Genomic DNA, 15,005 nt, shown 5'->3' with positions numbered 1-15,005 from the left:
GGGGGGGGCATGTATTGTGCCTTTGAAAATCTGAAGCTTTATGGGCTGAAAAACCCCAGGCTGAGCCATATGTGAGTGACTTCAGTGTTTTTCCTTTGAATGACATCACATGAGATGAGGTCATTGGCATTAACTAAGTGCTGTCTCCTCCCCCCCACCCCGAGCGGAGCCAGCCTCCTAACGAGCCTTGTTGTTGTAACAAATATGGTTTGATTATTATCAGATGTGGGTCAGAGGTTGGATAAAATTCAAAGCGTGCTCCAGCTAGGCTGGAAGAGAGAAGCTGCCTTCCCCCACGAGCCATGCTTGGGAAGTGACTACCACAGCAGGTCCCCAGGGGGATCTGTGGTCCCCCACATTTGCAACCACTGTAACTACAAAGGAGGGTGCATGATGCTGGTGGCCCGTGCCAACGCCTGCCAGGGTTGGAGATCCCTCTGTGTGCCTCTGCCACCATGCCAGCAGTGTTCTACCCATGCTGGTGGGTGATCCAGCTGTGACTTGCTCTGGTGGCTGTGGCTGGGGGTCTAGTGGGGGGACCTAATCACTCTACAGGGGTCACTGGGTCATGCAGGAGCAGCGGGCAAGGGGGATGCTGCAGGAAGCATGTGGTGAATCAGGGGGTGCAACACTCAATCTGCTCCTGACACAGAGATGCACAAACAAAATTTGCTTTCTCTCACAGCCCTCTGGTTATCCAGCTCCCTCAGGTTTCCAAGAGCCCTGGGCACAAGTTATTTTGGTAATGCCAGGGTCCTTCAGGATGTGTTTGGACTGAGATTTGAGTTCAGGGCTCCTGGGAGCACCAGGTGGGAAGCTGGGCATGACACCTCCAAGTAGACCTCAATGCAGGAGGCTTACCAGTGTCCCACACCACTCTGATCCTCAGCAAAAGACAAGTGATCACAGTCAGCAGCCTCCTTCCTCCACCAGTGTGAAGTCCAGCCACATGGAGATGTCACCTGCAGCCACCATTCCCCAGGCAGTATCCGCCTCTCTGCTCTCTCCTCATTTTCTTCACCCTTTTGCCAAAACCAGTATAGGGATTGGCACCTGGGGCAGGGGGCAGTTGGCAAGCAGAGAGATAAAAGGCAATATCCATAGTGCAGAAATACATTCCATATATCAGCTGCTGCCTCTTGTCCCTTTTTCCCAGATGCTACTCCCTGCCATGTCACCCATCCTGCCTCCAGCCCCTGTTTAGCAGACAAGAGGTGCATCACCCAGGGAGAGATGCCCAGCCTCGTCAGCCTCACTTCATTCTCATTGCCACAGCACTCACTGCAAAAACATCTGCTGCAATGGGTTGAAGAGACTCATGCAATCCTCCTGCAAGAGCAGGCAGCAGGATGAGTCCCTGTCCAGCACCTACATACCCTGCCAGGACAGTGCCTATAGCCTGGCACAAGCCCAGCTGGGCAGGGCCAGCGGTTCCTCTCTCCACCCAGCACTGTGACCTGGTAATAATTGCCAGTGACGACCTTTTCCAAGCACGCAGCACAGGCCCAAGGAAAAGGGGGAGGCGGATGAGGGGAGGCAGATTTCTCAAAAGGAAGGAAACTGTAACTGGGCAGTGGCTCCTGCCCATCAGGATCTCTTACTGGGGAAGTTGCCTTTCTCCCATTGACCCTTCCAGAAATGAGAAATGAAATTACACAGCAGTTTTCTCAGGCATCCAGAGGGCTGTTCCTCCCCAAGCCCCTTCTCCTCTGTCCCACTCTGCCTTTGACCCTTTTGCATGCCTTTTCTGGGTCCAATGGTTAAAAACACGGCCAGAGGGGGAGGGGAAGCTCCTCAGGGTAATTATAGAATCGGGAAAACAAGTTGTCTGACGACAGCGTTGCTAAACAGGGAGGTTTAGAGCATAGGTCTGGAATACAATCAGCCTTGCACATACATGACCTGGCTTAACCCCTCCCAGGGATGCAGTCACTGGTGCTGCCGGGGCTGAAAGCCTCCCAGGCATCTCCTGGTTGTGGTTCAGGGTGAGAAGGGGGCACTTTGCCTCAGTGCCTGAGGAGACTGGGAGCACTCCCTAGGGCATCCGCCAGGCTGGGTGTCTAAAGCTGGATGCCAGCACCCACTGAAGAGGGGCTAGAGAACAAGAAAACACAGTCCTGCCATGGCTAAAGTGGTCCCAGATAGCTTTGCTGAAGGAAAGGAAGCAACTCCTCCAGGGATGTTTTGCATGAGAGGAAGGGAGGTTCAGAGAGTTACCTAAACCTCCAGGATTGTAAAACCACAAACCCTGGTATTCCCATTTGATTTTTTAAAAAATGCCTTTCCCTCTAGGCTGGTATCAGCATACTACCTCCAGTCCTCTGGACAGTCAAAAGAAAAACGTCACCACAGGTAATTCCCATGCACCTCACCACCTACAGCCTGAAGAAAAGCTGGACATAAGCCCCTGCACAGCCCTTCTTCCATTCCTGACCATCATGTGAGCAATTTTAGATGAAGAACAACCAGAATCCCCATTCACATTATTTACAAAGCTGGTTCTTCAAAACTCCCAAATCTGGAAAAAGCAAGAAATTGAGAGTATTATGGGAGCTCTTTTTCCTGTCTCATCCCACTCCCATACCCTCCCTATTCATACCCACACTCCTGGCAGCCAAGCATCTGCTTCTTTGGGTTCATCACAGCATGCTATGGGATGGACATGGCCACAGGTAGACAGAGGTGCTTGCAGGAGGTTCAGAGACAGTAATCAGAGTTGAAAGAAAATTGTGTAGGTACATCTGATGGATTCATGCCAGCAAGTCCCCAGGTGCTCTTAGACATTACAGCCTGAGGGTGCTTGAAATAGCCCTAATGCTCGATCTACAAGGGCACCTTCAGGCCCATTCAGTGAACAGAGGCTCTGCTGGAGTCAGGGGACAAAACCTACCAGCTAGTGCATATTTCTCATGCTATGTCTCCTGCAGACACACTCACAGCCCAAACTCAACAGGTAAAATCATGATGCTGTGCAGGGTGGATGATGAGGACTGTGACCATCACATTGCAGTGGCACTCAGGTCCTGCCTCCCCACTCCCATCAGACAGCTTGTGAGTGATGAACCCTGAGATTCGCTCACATGGTTAGAGCATTGTGCTAATGACACCCAAGGCTGTGGGTTTGAGGGTTTGATTCCTGTATGGGTCATTCACTTAAGAGCTGGACTTGATGATCCTTGTGGATCTTCCCTTCCAACTTACAATATTCTGATTGTGTGACCAAAGTGTGGGTATTTGGGGTATTTCCTTTCTTTTTTTTCTTTTTTTTTTTTCCCCCTTACAATGAGTTTGTAAAGACACCTCAATCCTGGTTTTGGATCCTGCAAAGCTTCTGTCTTCAGCATATGCCATGAATAAGCTTTGGATGCACATGCTGTCACTCCAGCCTCAGAGACTCGGACTGAAAGCAAGACCCTTCTGCTCTGCCCTGCTTTCACACCTGCCTAGCTTGGCTTTTTTCATTCATCTTCTCTTTTCCTCCAGAACAGCTCCAGCCTAGTATGTTTCAAGAGTAGCAGGCAGCAAGGGAGATGTGTGGCTGGCATGTAGCTTCTCACCAGCACAGCAAGAGAATGCATTACAGAATTTTCAGCCAAGGATGAGCAAAGTCATGTTCAGTTGCCCTGATGTTGAACCTCTTTTTAGGACTGTCCCTATACAGAAAAAAAAAAAAAAAGTGTTTTTTCTTTAATTTTTTTTGTTGTTGTTGTTGCTGTTGTTTTAATTAAAATCATCTATCTCTGAGTCCTTTTGTCTAAAATAATTCCAGCCAGTGCTTCAGTGCTAAACCCACTCATGCCTGGGCAGCCCAAGTCGGCTCCTGCAATGGAAATCCCCTTTCCTTTTTCGCTACTTCTTTTTGCCTGCGGCAAAGTCACCTGTCTTCTGCAGATTTCCCCAAAATCCCCGAAATCTCAGCCCCCACCCAGATCACTCTGCAGCCGTGCAATTACAGCTCTCTGCAGCCGTGCCGGATGGCCATGGCACCACTGGGCTGGAGGGGACCTGGGTCACGGCCAGCCTGCTCTCTGAGAAGGATGCTGAGTGAAGGGCTGGGAGGGATTTGTCGCTGATGATATTGTTACATTCTTTCCGAATCCTGGGAGTAAACAGACGCTCCAAATTTAGAAAGAACAGGACTGGAAAATTTAAACATTCCTTGAAGAATTGGTACAAAAGCGGGGGGAGGGGGGTGCTGAAGATGATCTCACACGCGCTCCCGAGCCAGATGAAAAGCTCATGACTCGAGCTCAGAACGCAATTGAGGGGCCTGTTTCAGGTCGGAGCACGGTATGGCAGCGGTGAAGCTCTCCCAGCACACGGAACTGCAGAGAAAAGAGCCTCTGTCCTGCAAGGGGGATCCCAAGCCCCACAGTCCAGGCCGGAGAGAGAGAGAGCCCAGGGCTCAGCCTAAGGACCAGAGGTAGGGACAGGATGAGCGACTGAGCATCATCTGGACCAGCACCCCAAGCCCTCAGCTGTCACTTTTAGCCACTGAATAGGAGTAAAAGAAAATCACACTGCCCGCTGCAGCTGGACAAATGGAGAGGAGCTGGTGAAGCTCAGCACCCAGCACACACAGCTCTGGACAGGCTCCAATACCAGAGCTGGCACATGGGAGCTGTCAGGGAGCAATGGAGCCAGACTGCTGCTGCTTCATAAGCAGATAATGCTTCTCGATAAAAACCAACCGGGTGATTGCAAAGGGGAAGAATAAGGGAAGAAAAATAAAGCAAAATTAAAAAAAAAAAAAAGGCAAAAAAAAGGCAAAAAAAAGCAGAAAAGAAAAAGCGAAAAAGCAAGGGTTTGTGCTGAAGTAAACAAAGGTTAAAGAACAGTCAGGCTCCTGCAGGAATAGCAGAGCTGGGCTGGGAGGGAGGGGGCATTACGTAATGCAGGAAAAATGTTGGCTCCATTCAGTTTTCCACCACTTCATGTGATGTCAGGAAAACCATATAAATCAACAGTCTTTCTGCTCCCACGGATGGAGGGCAGCAAGCAGCACTATTTATACTTACACAATTAAAAAAAAAAAAAAAAAAAAAAAAAAAAAAAAAAAAAAAAAAAAAAAAAAGAAAAAAAAAGAAGAGAAGCTGATGATTTCCAAGACTGGGAATAATTGACTCAGATTCTTCCCTGCCAGCCACTGGAATCGCTGCTTCTGAGCTGTTAACCCTTGAGGAGTCCCTGGTACCAGTCCTGCCACCCCCAGCTCCCCTGTTCTCACCCATCAGCATCCATCAGCTGCTTCAAAGGTCAGAAGGTTGCTGGCCTGGAGGTGAGAACAGTCAAGCCTGGTGTTGGCATGAGATGGGGACATGGAGGCACAGACCCTGGCATCTGCTGGGGCTGAGAGAGCTGTGCAGCACAGAGGGGCTGTGTAGTGCTGCCACACTGAACTGGGGACCCTCAGGATAGATTCCCTGGGCTAATGCCATCCACTGAGTGACAGGCTGAGATTTCAGCCGCCCTTGCCAACCCACTGGGGTCACAAGGCACCTCCAAGGAGGACTTAGGCACCTCTTCTGAGACACCAAATGGGTCGGGGCAGGACAAGGTACTTGAGGCCCGAGTAGACAGACCAAGGAGTTAAACCCCACACAGGCAAGGGTTCAGAATCAGGGCCCTCACATATCCTGCCCCAGACTCCCTAAGCACTTCAGAGTCTCTACACCAGCCCATTGCTGCCCACACCACAGGCATGAGGAAGCTGTGCCTGTCAGCAAGTGTGCCCAGCCTCCCCTGGATGCTCTGCACAGCCATTCCAGTCATGATTTCCATGTGAAACACCGCCGCCATGACCCAGTGTTCTACATTTCAGCTCCAGTTTTTCCACCTGCTGGTGGCCCGCGTTTCACATCAGGCTGAGGCCCTGTTGTGCTTATAATTTGGGAGGCTGGAGCTTTGCTCAGTGCCTACCACACCAACACTCCTGCTTGGGTCTCTGGGCTCCTGCAACCCAGGAGGATGGAGATGGCTGTCCTGACAATGGAGGGGGTGTGTGCCCAAGTGGGGGACAGCAAGTGTGCTGGCAGGGTTTGGTGGTGGTGTGCTGATGGCTGAGGGGGTGGCACACTGCTGTTGCATGCTGTGCATGCAGCTGGGGGGCACTGGGACTACGAGGTTCCTCCAGGCCTCCACTTGCCTTACGGCAGGGAAAGGCTCCAGGGTTTTCGGGGCACCTCATGCAGCCCTGTCCAGCTCCAGGAGGACTCGGTGCAGGGGGCAGGGGCTTGCAGCCAGCGCACAGCACTGCTCCTCACCCAGCCCTGGGAAAGTGGCAGTGGGTCAGGGGGTGCCAGGGTCACACCACCAAGGCTGTTTCCTGACCCATTCCCATGACTAAGCAGGTTCCTTCCCAGATGCAACCGAATCCACCTTTTCCTTCTCCTGCACCATATGCCAAGCTGTGCCCTAGTTTATGCCATGGCGACCTTGGAACCACAGGCACAGCTACTGAGGCAGGCCAGGGGCTGCCATAGCCAGCTCAGAGAGGCATCCTCCAGCACCAGCCTCAGCAGAGCTCCTGCAACCCAGGCCACAAAAACTAGCTTTAATGTGATTTCATGTAGCTCCCGCTTGTTTTTGTTGCTGGAACCCAGGGCTGGGGGGGTTTAATCCTGCTGTTTCTCTGCTCTGTTCTCCCCATCACAATGCAGCTGCTCTAATTCAATAGCACTTACCCCTGCCTTGCGTGGGCAGGACTCCCTGAATGCCACTTGCCTGTGCTACCTTCCCACCCACAATTACCCTTTCCCAGGGTCTGTCACTCCGTGGGTGTGGCAGTTCCCTCCATCCCTCTGGTGTCCCAGGGGACAGAGGTTGGTACCCTCTGCCTCAGCCCCGATGCAGTATCCAATTGCCACAGGATGAGGACAGGCTTGAGGGACAGAGGTGATTCCCATCTCTGTGCTTTTGGCACTGTTAAGGAGCGTGGCTGAGCTCAGTGGGACTGAGGGGCTGCATGGGGCAGTGCCATCCACAGACACAGAGCTCAGAGGTAGGCAGCCATCAGCACACGTGCCCGGCTGTCCCAGCAAAGGGGAATCAAAGGCTCTCCTTCAGGCAGTTCCCTGCCTCTCTCTTCTCCTCTCTGCTGGGTCAGAGCTTTTCATTCATCAGTCACCTGCCTCACTGCAGAAGGGCTGTTATTAGGGCAGCACGTGCCTCCTCCTGCCTGTACATTTGTGCCCAGGGAGCATCATCTCCAGCAGACCCTGACTCACTCAGTGATGACCCTCTGCCCCTGCCATCCTTCTCCTTTCCAGCACACCCATGGATTTCTTCTGTCCTCCCTTTAACAACAGCAAGAGGGAGCAGAGTGCCTGAACCAGGTCTGGTACTTGGTACATTCAGCAGGGATGAAGCAGCACAGGGATGGGAGAACAAAGGGCAGCTTTTGGATGGCTGGATCCATGCCATCACAACTCCCCTGTACCCTCCTCTCATTCACCCCGGCTGGTGGGTGCAGCGGCAGGGAGACAGACAGTGCAAGGAACGAAGGCATGGGGAGGATCCATGATGCCAGCGTGGGCTGAGCCTCCTCAGCCTGCATGCAGGGCTGCCTTCCTCCACCACAGCCACTGGTGGCCAGGGAAGCGGGTGCACATGGACACGGACGGCCACAGCTCCGTCACTCCAGGCTAAGGGCATGAGTGCCCCTTAGCCTGGAGCATGAGATGAAGTGGTAACCCAGGGCTCCTACCTGTGAGGATGGAGACACTGTGGAAACAGCTGTCCAGCTTGCCCAGGAGGATGGAGAGGAAGCTGTCAGCAGCCAAGCCGGTCACGTCCCGCGTGCTCTGGTCGTAGACCACCACGTCCTGGTGGTCCTCTGCCTCCACCTGCAGGGGAGCAGCAAAAAACGGGCATCAGAGAAATGGGATGAGCACTGAGGAGGCTGCTGTCCACACCACCATGGGAAGCAAAGCTGAATTTAGCGGTCACACAAGCAGGAAATTCCAGCTCCACACCATTTCCACAAGCTGGTTTCCACCACGAAATGGAGTCTCCATTTCAGTCACGCTGGGGCTCTGCTCCACGTCTACAAGTAAATGTGTCAGTAGAGGTGCCCACTGGCACACTCTCACCAACTATGAGTGATTTTGAGCATCCCACTCAAAGGAGGGTCACTCCTCCCCATCACCCACCCTCAGCTTGCTGTTATTTAACTGCATCCCAGAAATCACCTCGACTTCCACCACTTCCTTCCCAGCCAGCTTTTACCCTCAGACTCTCCTCCTCAGCCTGGCTGGTGTCACAGGGACAAGAGCACATGGATTTGGGAGTGGTTCTGCAGCAGGGATGCTCTCCGCACAGCCCTTACGCTGTTGCTGGAGTCAATGGGGCTAGTCAACAGCTCTTCAGGGCTCAGCTTGGGGACACCATGCCTAGCACAGTAAGACCTCTGTAGGCACTATGCCTCACCCCAGATCTGCAGATCACCCTGAAGGGATGAAGGAGAGGGAAAATCTTGTCTTTTGTTTAGTGGATATTCAGGGTAATGCTCATTCTTCCTTTTGTAATGAGTGCTGGGGCCAGCACTCTGCAGGGATAAACCAGAAAGAGGCTAAGGAGCTCCTGGGCTGCTCTCATGTTACTTTACATGCCACAAACCACACCTAGCTGCCCACCACTGCAGGGATAAACTGGGACAGGTGAGAAGGTGGGATAATCTGCAGGCAGGCAAATGGCTGCAGGCAGTAGTACCCCCGCACTCGGTGATGACTGGATTGCAATGAGAGCACTCCCACACCTACCTGAAGGTCCATGCACTAAAAGAAGGTAAAAATCCTCACAGAGGCAGAGCTCAGTTCATCTGCTGAAGAGCTGGGTGTATGGCACACACCTGCCCTGAGAGTGCCTGCCCTTCCAGCCGGTGGGGTAAGGCACATTCATCACATCATGGGAAGAGGGGGAGGCAGCAGCAAGCAGGGAAGGAGGGAATGCGTGCAAGCTGCTCTCTTCTCAGCTAGTGCTGGACCCACTCCAGGGTAAGCACTCTCCAAAATGTCTTTAGGAGACCACTTGAACGAGGTACCACTCATGGAAACCCACCTCACTTTGCTATCTCACTGCCAAGCCCTATCTCACCACCAGAGCAGATTCGCTCAGGGTTGCCATCATTATTAATGCTGCTTTCACACCCTGCTGCAGGTGCTTCCCTGCTCAGCAACGTGAGCACCATCCAAATAAAACTGCAGGGAGCACTGATTTAGCTGAGCTCATCACATCTCCGTGCTGCAGCGCAAGGACAGCCCCGCACCAACAGAAATCCCCATCGGGGCACCACGTGCAGCTGTGCACAAGGAAGGGGGGGCTCAAAGCACCCACCTGTCCCCAGCCTGCCACCAGGGACTGGCCCCACGGCTCAGCAGGATGACAGGAGGTATGAAAGGGCAGGGTAAGAGGGAAAAGGACATGGGAATTCTAAAATAAGACACTGAAAAATGACTGAAGTCAGTTGAGATGAGGATCTACCCCAGCATCTTTTCCTCAGCCAATCCTGATGCAGGACTTTTGTGGCAGGTCATCCAAGCACAGCTGGAGGAAAACAAGGTGGCTGACAAGCTGGTTCAGGTCCTCAGCAGCTGCCTAGCTCTTCAAGGCTCCCTAGCACATCCCGAAGACCCAGTTCTCACCCTGAAGCCCCATGCCAGCCAAAACATCTTCCCCCAAAAGCACAGTGAGGCAGGAACAACTCTGTGGTGGGGCAGAGGCTCAGCCCAGCTGCACAGTCCAGGCTGAGGAGAGATACCAGCTCTGGCTGAGCAGCGTTATCCCACAATAGGATTTAGTGTTCCCTCTGCACGGGAAGGCTTTGTCTGGGTCATTACCACAGGGTTGCTGAGCGACGGCAGAGATGTGCAACACGGTTTACATCTTATTAAAGTTATAAGGTTTCACACAACGTAAACGCCAAACAAGAGCTGGCTTTGCATGGCCTGGCTGCAAAAAATAAATACCTGGCTTGCTGGGGTGAGGATACCTGCAGGAAGGTCCCAAGGAGCCTTCATGGAGCATACAAGGAGCCCGCACTGGCATCCTGGCTCCTCACCACACAGGGAAGTAAGACAGCGACATTTAATCAAGCACATGGGTTTTCCATTAATCTCACGCCCTCCTGAAATTCCCCATCTCTGGCCTTAAGCATAGGGAGGATGAAAGCTAATGGGCAGAGGAAGAAGGTAAAGCTGAAGAGATGCTCCATACTAGATTCCTGCTTCTGCCAGGTGTTGACATAGGACAGGGACACAGCTGACAACAGAGGTATCCTTCTGAGAAGCAACATGGGGCTTGCTGTCACTCCAAGACTGCTGAAGTAACCCCAGCCATCACCCTCCACACAGGGTCCCCACATCCATCTAGCAAGGGAGAGCAGAGCCAAGATGCAGCAAGTCTTTTGGATCCAGGTAGATGTTGAGTGGGGCTTGCAAACCAATGCATGCCTTTGAAAAGCTGCTGGCCCACTCCACTGCTGGAGGAGCTCCCCAAGAACAAACCTCCTCCCTGCTAAAATCCTGTCTGGAGGGAAATGACCAGCCTGAAGCCACCGCCACCTGGCCAACAGCTCCAACAAAATCCCAGCTGAGACCATTGATTCATCGCCTTTTGCTCAGCCCTGTGCCCCTCCATCACCATCCCCAGCTCTGGCTGAGGTAACTCCCATATGGACATCAGTCCCCAGCACTGCGTGGTTCCACACAGCTTGGGTCCCAGCTCCGTCTCTCCCCAGCTGCCAAGCAGGGATAATGATGCTCTACAGGTGACCCAGGCTAAGATAAGAGCGAGCTATTATTATTATCCCAATTACTACTGACATCTCAGTAGCATATTGTTTCAAAACACAGTGAATCACCCCACTGAAATAACAGGGCTTCCATCAACATAAAGAGCAGCCAGGCACAAGGCTCAAAAATAAGCCCCGGCTTTCCCTCAAGCAAAACAGCTGCTTGCAGAGCCAAGCTCCTAATGCAAATAAATAAATATTCCCATCACCTGAAGAGACCCTTCTTATGCCTCAAAGCATGGCTGCAGTTGCTCTGGAGATTGCTCCATTTCAGGAAGTGAGAAGTGGTTGAGAGGTGGACTTTCCAGGGGGATCTTGAAGAAGTAATTTTCAACATTTCCCTAAAGAAATGCTAGTGAAACGCCCAAGCAGGAATTCCCCATAACCTACGCTCTCCAAACTGCACTGAGGAGCTGAATTATTCCAGTTGTTATTGGAATTCATTATTGTGAGAGTTTATTACTGTCAGCACTGGGAGAAGGGTTCAAAACCAACCAGCAGCAGTTATGTTGATACCATTTTTGTGTGGATGGAAATAACTGTGAGAGGAATTGCTGCTGCAGCTTTTCCCAGATTGGGCACCGTGGGAAGATGGTCCACACCAGGGCTTGGGGAGCAGTGGCTGTGGCAGCTGCCACAATTGTAGGATCATAGGCATAATTCATTGAAAAAAAGAAGGGGATTTTAAATGTCTCCATTTCTTCTTTCCTCACAAATGGTCCTTTCCTTCCCTTGCTCCAAAAAAAGCCAGGAGCTGCTGTTATCCCACAGCATCACTCCAAACTGCAGCCCACAGAAGCATTGCTAATGCTTCCTTAACGGCAACATGGAAAAGAGGAGAGTAAGCACTGGGAAAAGCAAATTAGACAAATTCTCCCATCCCCCCCCCCGCCAGCACGCAGGCAGGAGGAGCGAGCTGGCGGCCAGGTGGGGTTTGCCCAAATGCTTTGCCCTGTGTCAGCCCGTCTCTTTCCCCAAAAGGCGAACACCACCCTCATTATGGCTGGGATGGGGTGAGCAGGAGCAGCTCTCTTTGCTGGAGGCGAGGAGGAGCGGGACGAGGCGAGGACTCGGGGCTGCCCTTTGGCTGCCCGGGCAGCCCTGCGTCGCTGCCATCCGCCTTTGTCTCGGCAGCCCCGGCCGGCCGGGAGCAGGAAACAGGAGGAGGGCGGGAGGCCCGTCAGGAGGAATAATGGGGCCGGACAATCGCGCTACTGATGTCACCCTTCCTGCCATCTGCTCCCCACGCCAGCCGTGCCCCCCGCCCCCCGCTCCGGTGCGGGGAGCCAGGGGCAGAGCAGGGCTGGGGGATGTTGACCAGAGGAGGCAAAGGAGGCAGGGAAATGACACAGGGTATCAGAGGTCTAAATCAGCTTTCAGCGTCCCCTTCTGAGCATCTGTGCACCTCGAGGCAGCAGATCATATTGATGTCTGGGGGTCCCAAAATACAGTCTGACTGAAATGGGAGGTGGGGAGAAGGAGAAAGGGCGAGAAGAGAGTTCATCACCTCAAAATCAAAACGCACAAGTGCGTGCACAGAAAGGCTTGGACACCCCAAGCCACAGCCACCACCCCTGCCTTATGCCAGCTGAGAACAGGGCAATGATCCCCTCTCAGTGCCCCCCTCCAGCTTCCCAGGACAAGTTGCTTAACCTCTCAAGGGTGTCCTGGAGCTTAACTAATTCCTGGGCTGCATGTGTTGGGAGAGCCAGCAAGCGGTGGGCATGGCAGGGGCTGCGCAGAGCGGCAGCAGCCGGGACATGCAGCCTCCTGCCCACGGGTGTGCCAGGGAGGATTTCAGCCGTATGGAAAAGAAAAGCAAAAAAGGAATTAAAGACGATGGCACCGCCTCTCTCCTCTTCCTCTAGCATCCCTGGTTACAATCACTTCCCCAGCCAGTACGTGGAACATTATGCAATGATCCAGGAGCCGGGAGAAAACGATCCTTCTAAGCTCCTTCTATGGGGACAGAGCAGGGAATGCCAGGAAGGACCAGCCGGCCCCTTTGGGAGCCCACTGCTCCACTGCAGCTGGCGAGCCGCAGGTTTGCAGGCGGACGGCATCAGCTGATGTTAACTCTTCCCTGCTTCCCCCTTCCCTGTCATCCTCCTCGTCTTCCTCCCCCTTGCGCATCGCTTGTTCTGCTGCTGCCGCTCCACGTGACAGCGGCCACTGCAGAGGTGACCCTCGCCGGGAGGAGGGCGGCCGCTCCGCTCTCCTCGGAGCTTGCGAAAAACTGATTATTCTGCTTTATTCTCCGGGGGATTTAAGAGCAGCTAAAGCCGTTCAGGAATCAGTCTCCGCAATCCCCTCCAAATCGCCCAGCCCAGAGCATCACGGAAGCAGATTGGAGCGAGCCAGCCCCCCCGCGCTGCCAGTCCCCTTGATCCCGCGGGGTGATGTCACCGGCAGCCAATGCGGACAGCGGCGGCTTCTCGGGGTGGCGGCGGGGAGGAGGGGGGACACGACGCAGATGGCTCCAGCTGGGCCCAGCATTTGATTAATCGCCTGAATTACCCTCGCTTTGCCATAAAATTACAAGGCCGGAGTGGGGGAACGGTGGGAGCGAGCTGGAGGAGGGTGGGCTGCGATGGCAAAGCCCCCTTGCGATGGTGAGCCATCCTCGGGCTCGTCCCGCCGCCGCTGCGGAACCCACCCGGGCAGCTCCTCGCTGGAGGGCACGACCCAGCCCACGGCTCTGCAGGGACACCCGGCCGGGGCTCCAGCCCAGCTCCGTGGCTCGCAGCCACCTCCATTATTTAACCAGGAGCGATAGAGAGAAGCCTGGGAGAGATAATATGCCATGACACCGGATAAGAGCTTCTGGCGTCACAGGGGAGGAGGATTACATGTCCCTGAATGGAGTTAGAGATGACAGAGGGGAGGGGAAGAGTTTTTAGCAGGGGATTAAGTTTACAGCTCCAGGAAGGCTTTGGGGGGTTGTTTGCAGCCGTAAGACAAGTCCCAAGGCTGATAGACCTGTTAGACTTGCTTGGGGAGGGCTCCTGAAGCAGGGAGCCACGTCAGTGGGGTGGGGGCAATGAACACGTCCCGGAGGACAGCCCTGAGGCCAAATGAGCTCACACTTTAGTTCTGCAAAGGGTGTCAAAGAGATGCTGGCAGATACTGGGGTCAAAGGATGGAGGGGAAGGATCCATGTATTCCTATCCCTTAGGCCAGTCTGCATCCCACAAGAAGAGAGGGTGTGAGCACCCGCGAGGGAAGGTGAGGGTCAGATCCCTTACCTTCATCTTGGAGGCAGGCTGGATGAGCTCCGTGATGGAGACTTTGTCCTGCTGGAGCCTTCTCTTGACGAGCTTGGAGCAGCAGATGTTGACGGAGCTGAGGACGTGCCAGGAGTTGTACTCCACGAAGGAGCGGCTGTCGATGACCAGGGTGCCCTCCGCTCCGTTCCTCAGGAGGCTGGCCAGCTTCTTGGGGTCCATCACCTTGCGTGGGAGCCTGTCCCCTGCCATAACGGGCCAGTCCCCTCTATGGCGAGTGGGGAGCAAGGGGTGGAAGGGCAGGGCAGGGATGCCAGCACCCGTCTCCCCAAAGGGAATGAGCGAGGGGTGAGGGGTGAGCAGGGCAGCACCTGTCCTATTCTCCTCACGCTGCTAATGCCCAGAGTGCCAACTCATTGTGCTGAACCTGGAAAGAGAAAAAAGGAGACGACAACCCATCAGCTGGGCAGGATGACATCTGGATGTCTTCAGAAGTACCAAAGAGTGCAACAAGTCACACTTTTGAGGTGTGTTCTCCCAGCCTGTTGGCATGTGTGGCTCCAGAGCTGCCCAAGCCAGAGGTTTTCTCTTTGTATTTAATAGCCCTCAGCGGAACTTCCATGAATTTGTCTAATTGCTTTTTGAAGCCATGTCAGCTTTTAATTTAACAGGCACAGTGGCCGGTGGCAGGGAGCAGAATGGCTTGCCAGGAAGAAGTCCTTCCCTTGGTTTGCTCCAGATCTGCTAGCTGATGGCTCCTCCAGGCAATCCTTACTAGTTGCACCAGAAAAGACCACATGCGCCTGTTCCCTAATCTTCTCCACAGTTCTTACCACATTTAGACCTATTTTAAGGAGCTTTTCAGGTCAAAGCATCTACAGAGCAGCCAGTTACACAGACAGACACCTTTTGCCACACTGGCCAGCCCTGATGTGCCATGTTTGAGAGCCAGGCACATAAGGGACCTGCACAGGGCAAGATGTCACCTCCCT

The 15,005-nt window shown here is 53.6% G+C and overlaps 1 protein-coding gene across 1 annotated transcript in view; it reads right to left on the bottom strand.

Annotated features, from left to right (window-relative positions):
• DUSP8 (dual specificity phosphatase 8) overlaps positions 1-15,005 on the bottom strand; it is a 46,151-nt gene that overhangs the window by 17,563 nt on the left and 13,583 nt on the right. The window contains exons 2-3 of the mRNA XM_015631597.2: positions 14,035-14,440; positions 7,706-7,844 (exon numbers count right to left, since the gene is read on the bottom strand). Of these exons, the coding sequence (XP_015487083.1) occupies positions 7,706-7,844; positions 14,035-14,265 (370 nt within the window). The 5' untranslated portion in view covers positions 14,266-14,440. The remainder of the gene's footprint in view (positions 1-7,705; positions 7,845-14,034; positions 14,441-15,005) is intronic.

Source organism: Parus major, chromosome 5, assembly GCF_001522545.3.
Source record: "Parus major isolate Abel chromosome 5, Parus_major1.1, whole genome shotgun sequence".
Classification (NCBI taxonomy): domain Eukaryota; kingdom Metazoa; phylum Chordata; class Aves; order Passeriformes; family Paridae; genus Parus; species Parus major.
Note: the sequence above shows the minus strand (reverse complement) of the source record. Positions and strands in the feature narration are given on the sequence as shown.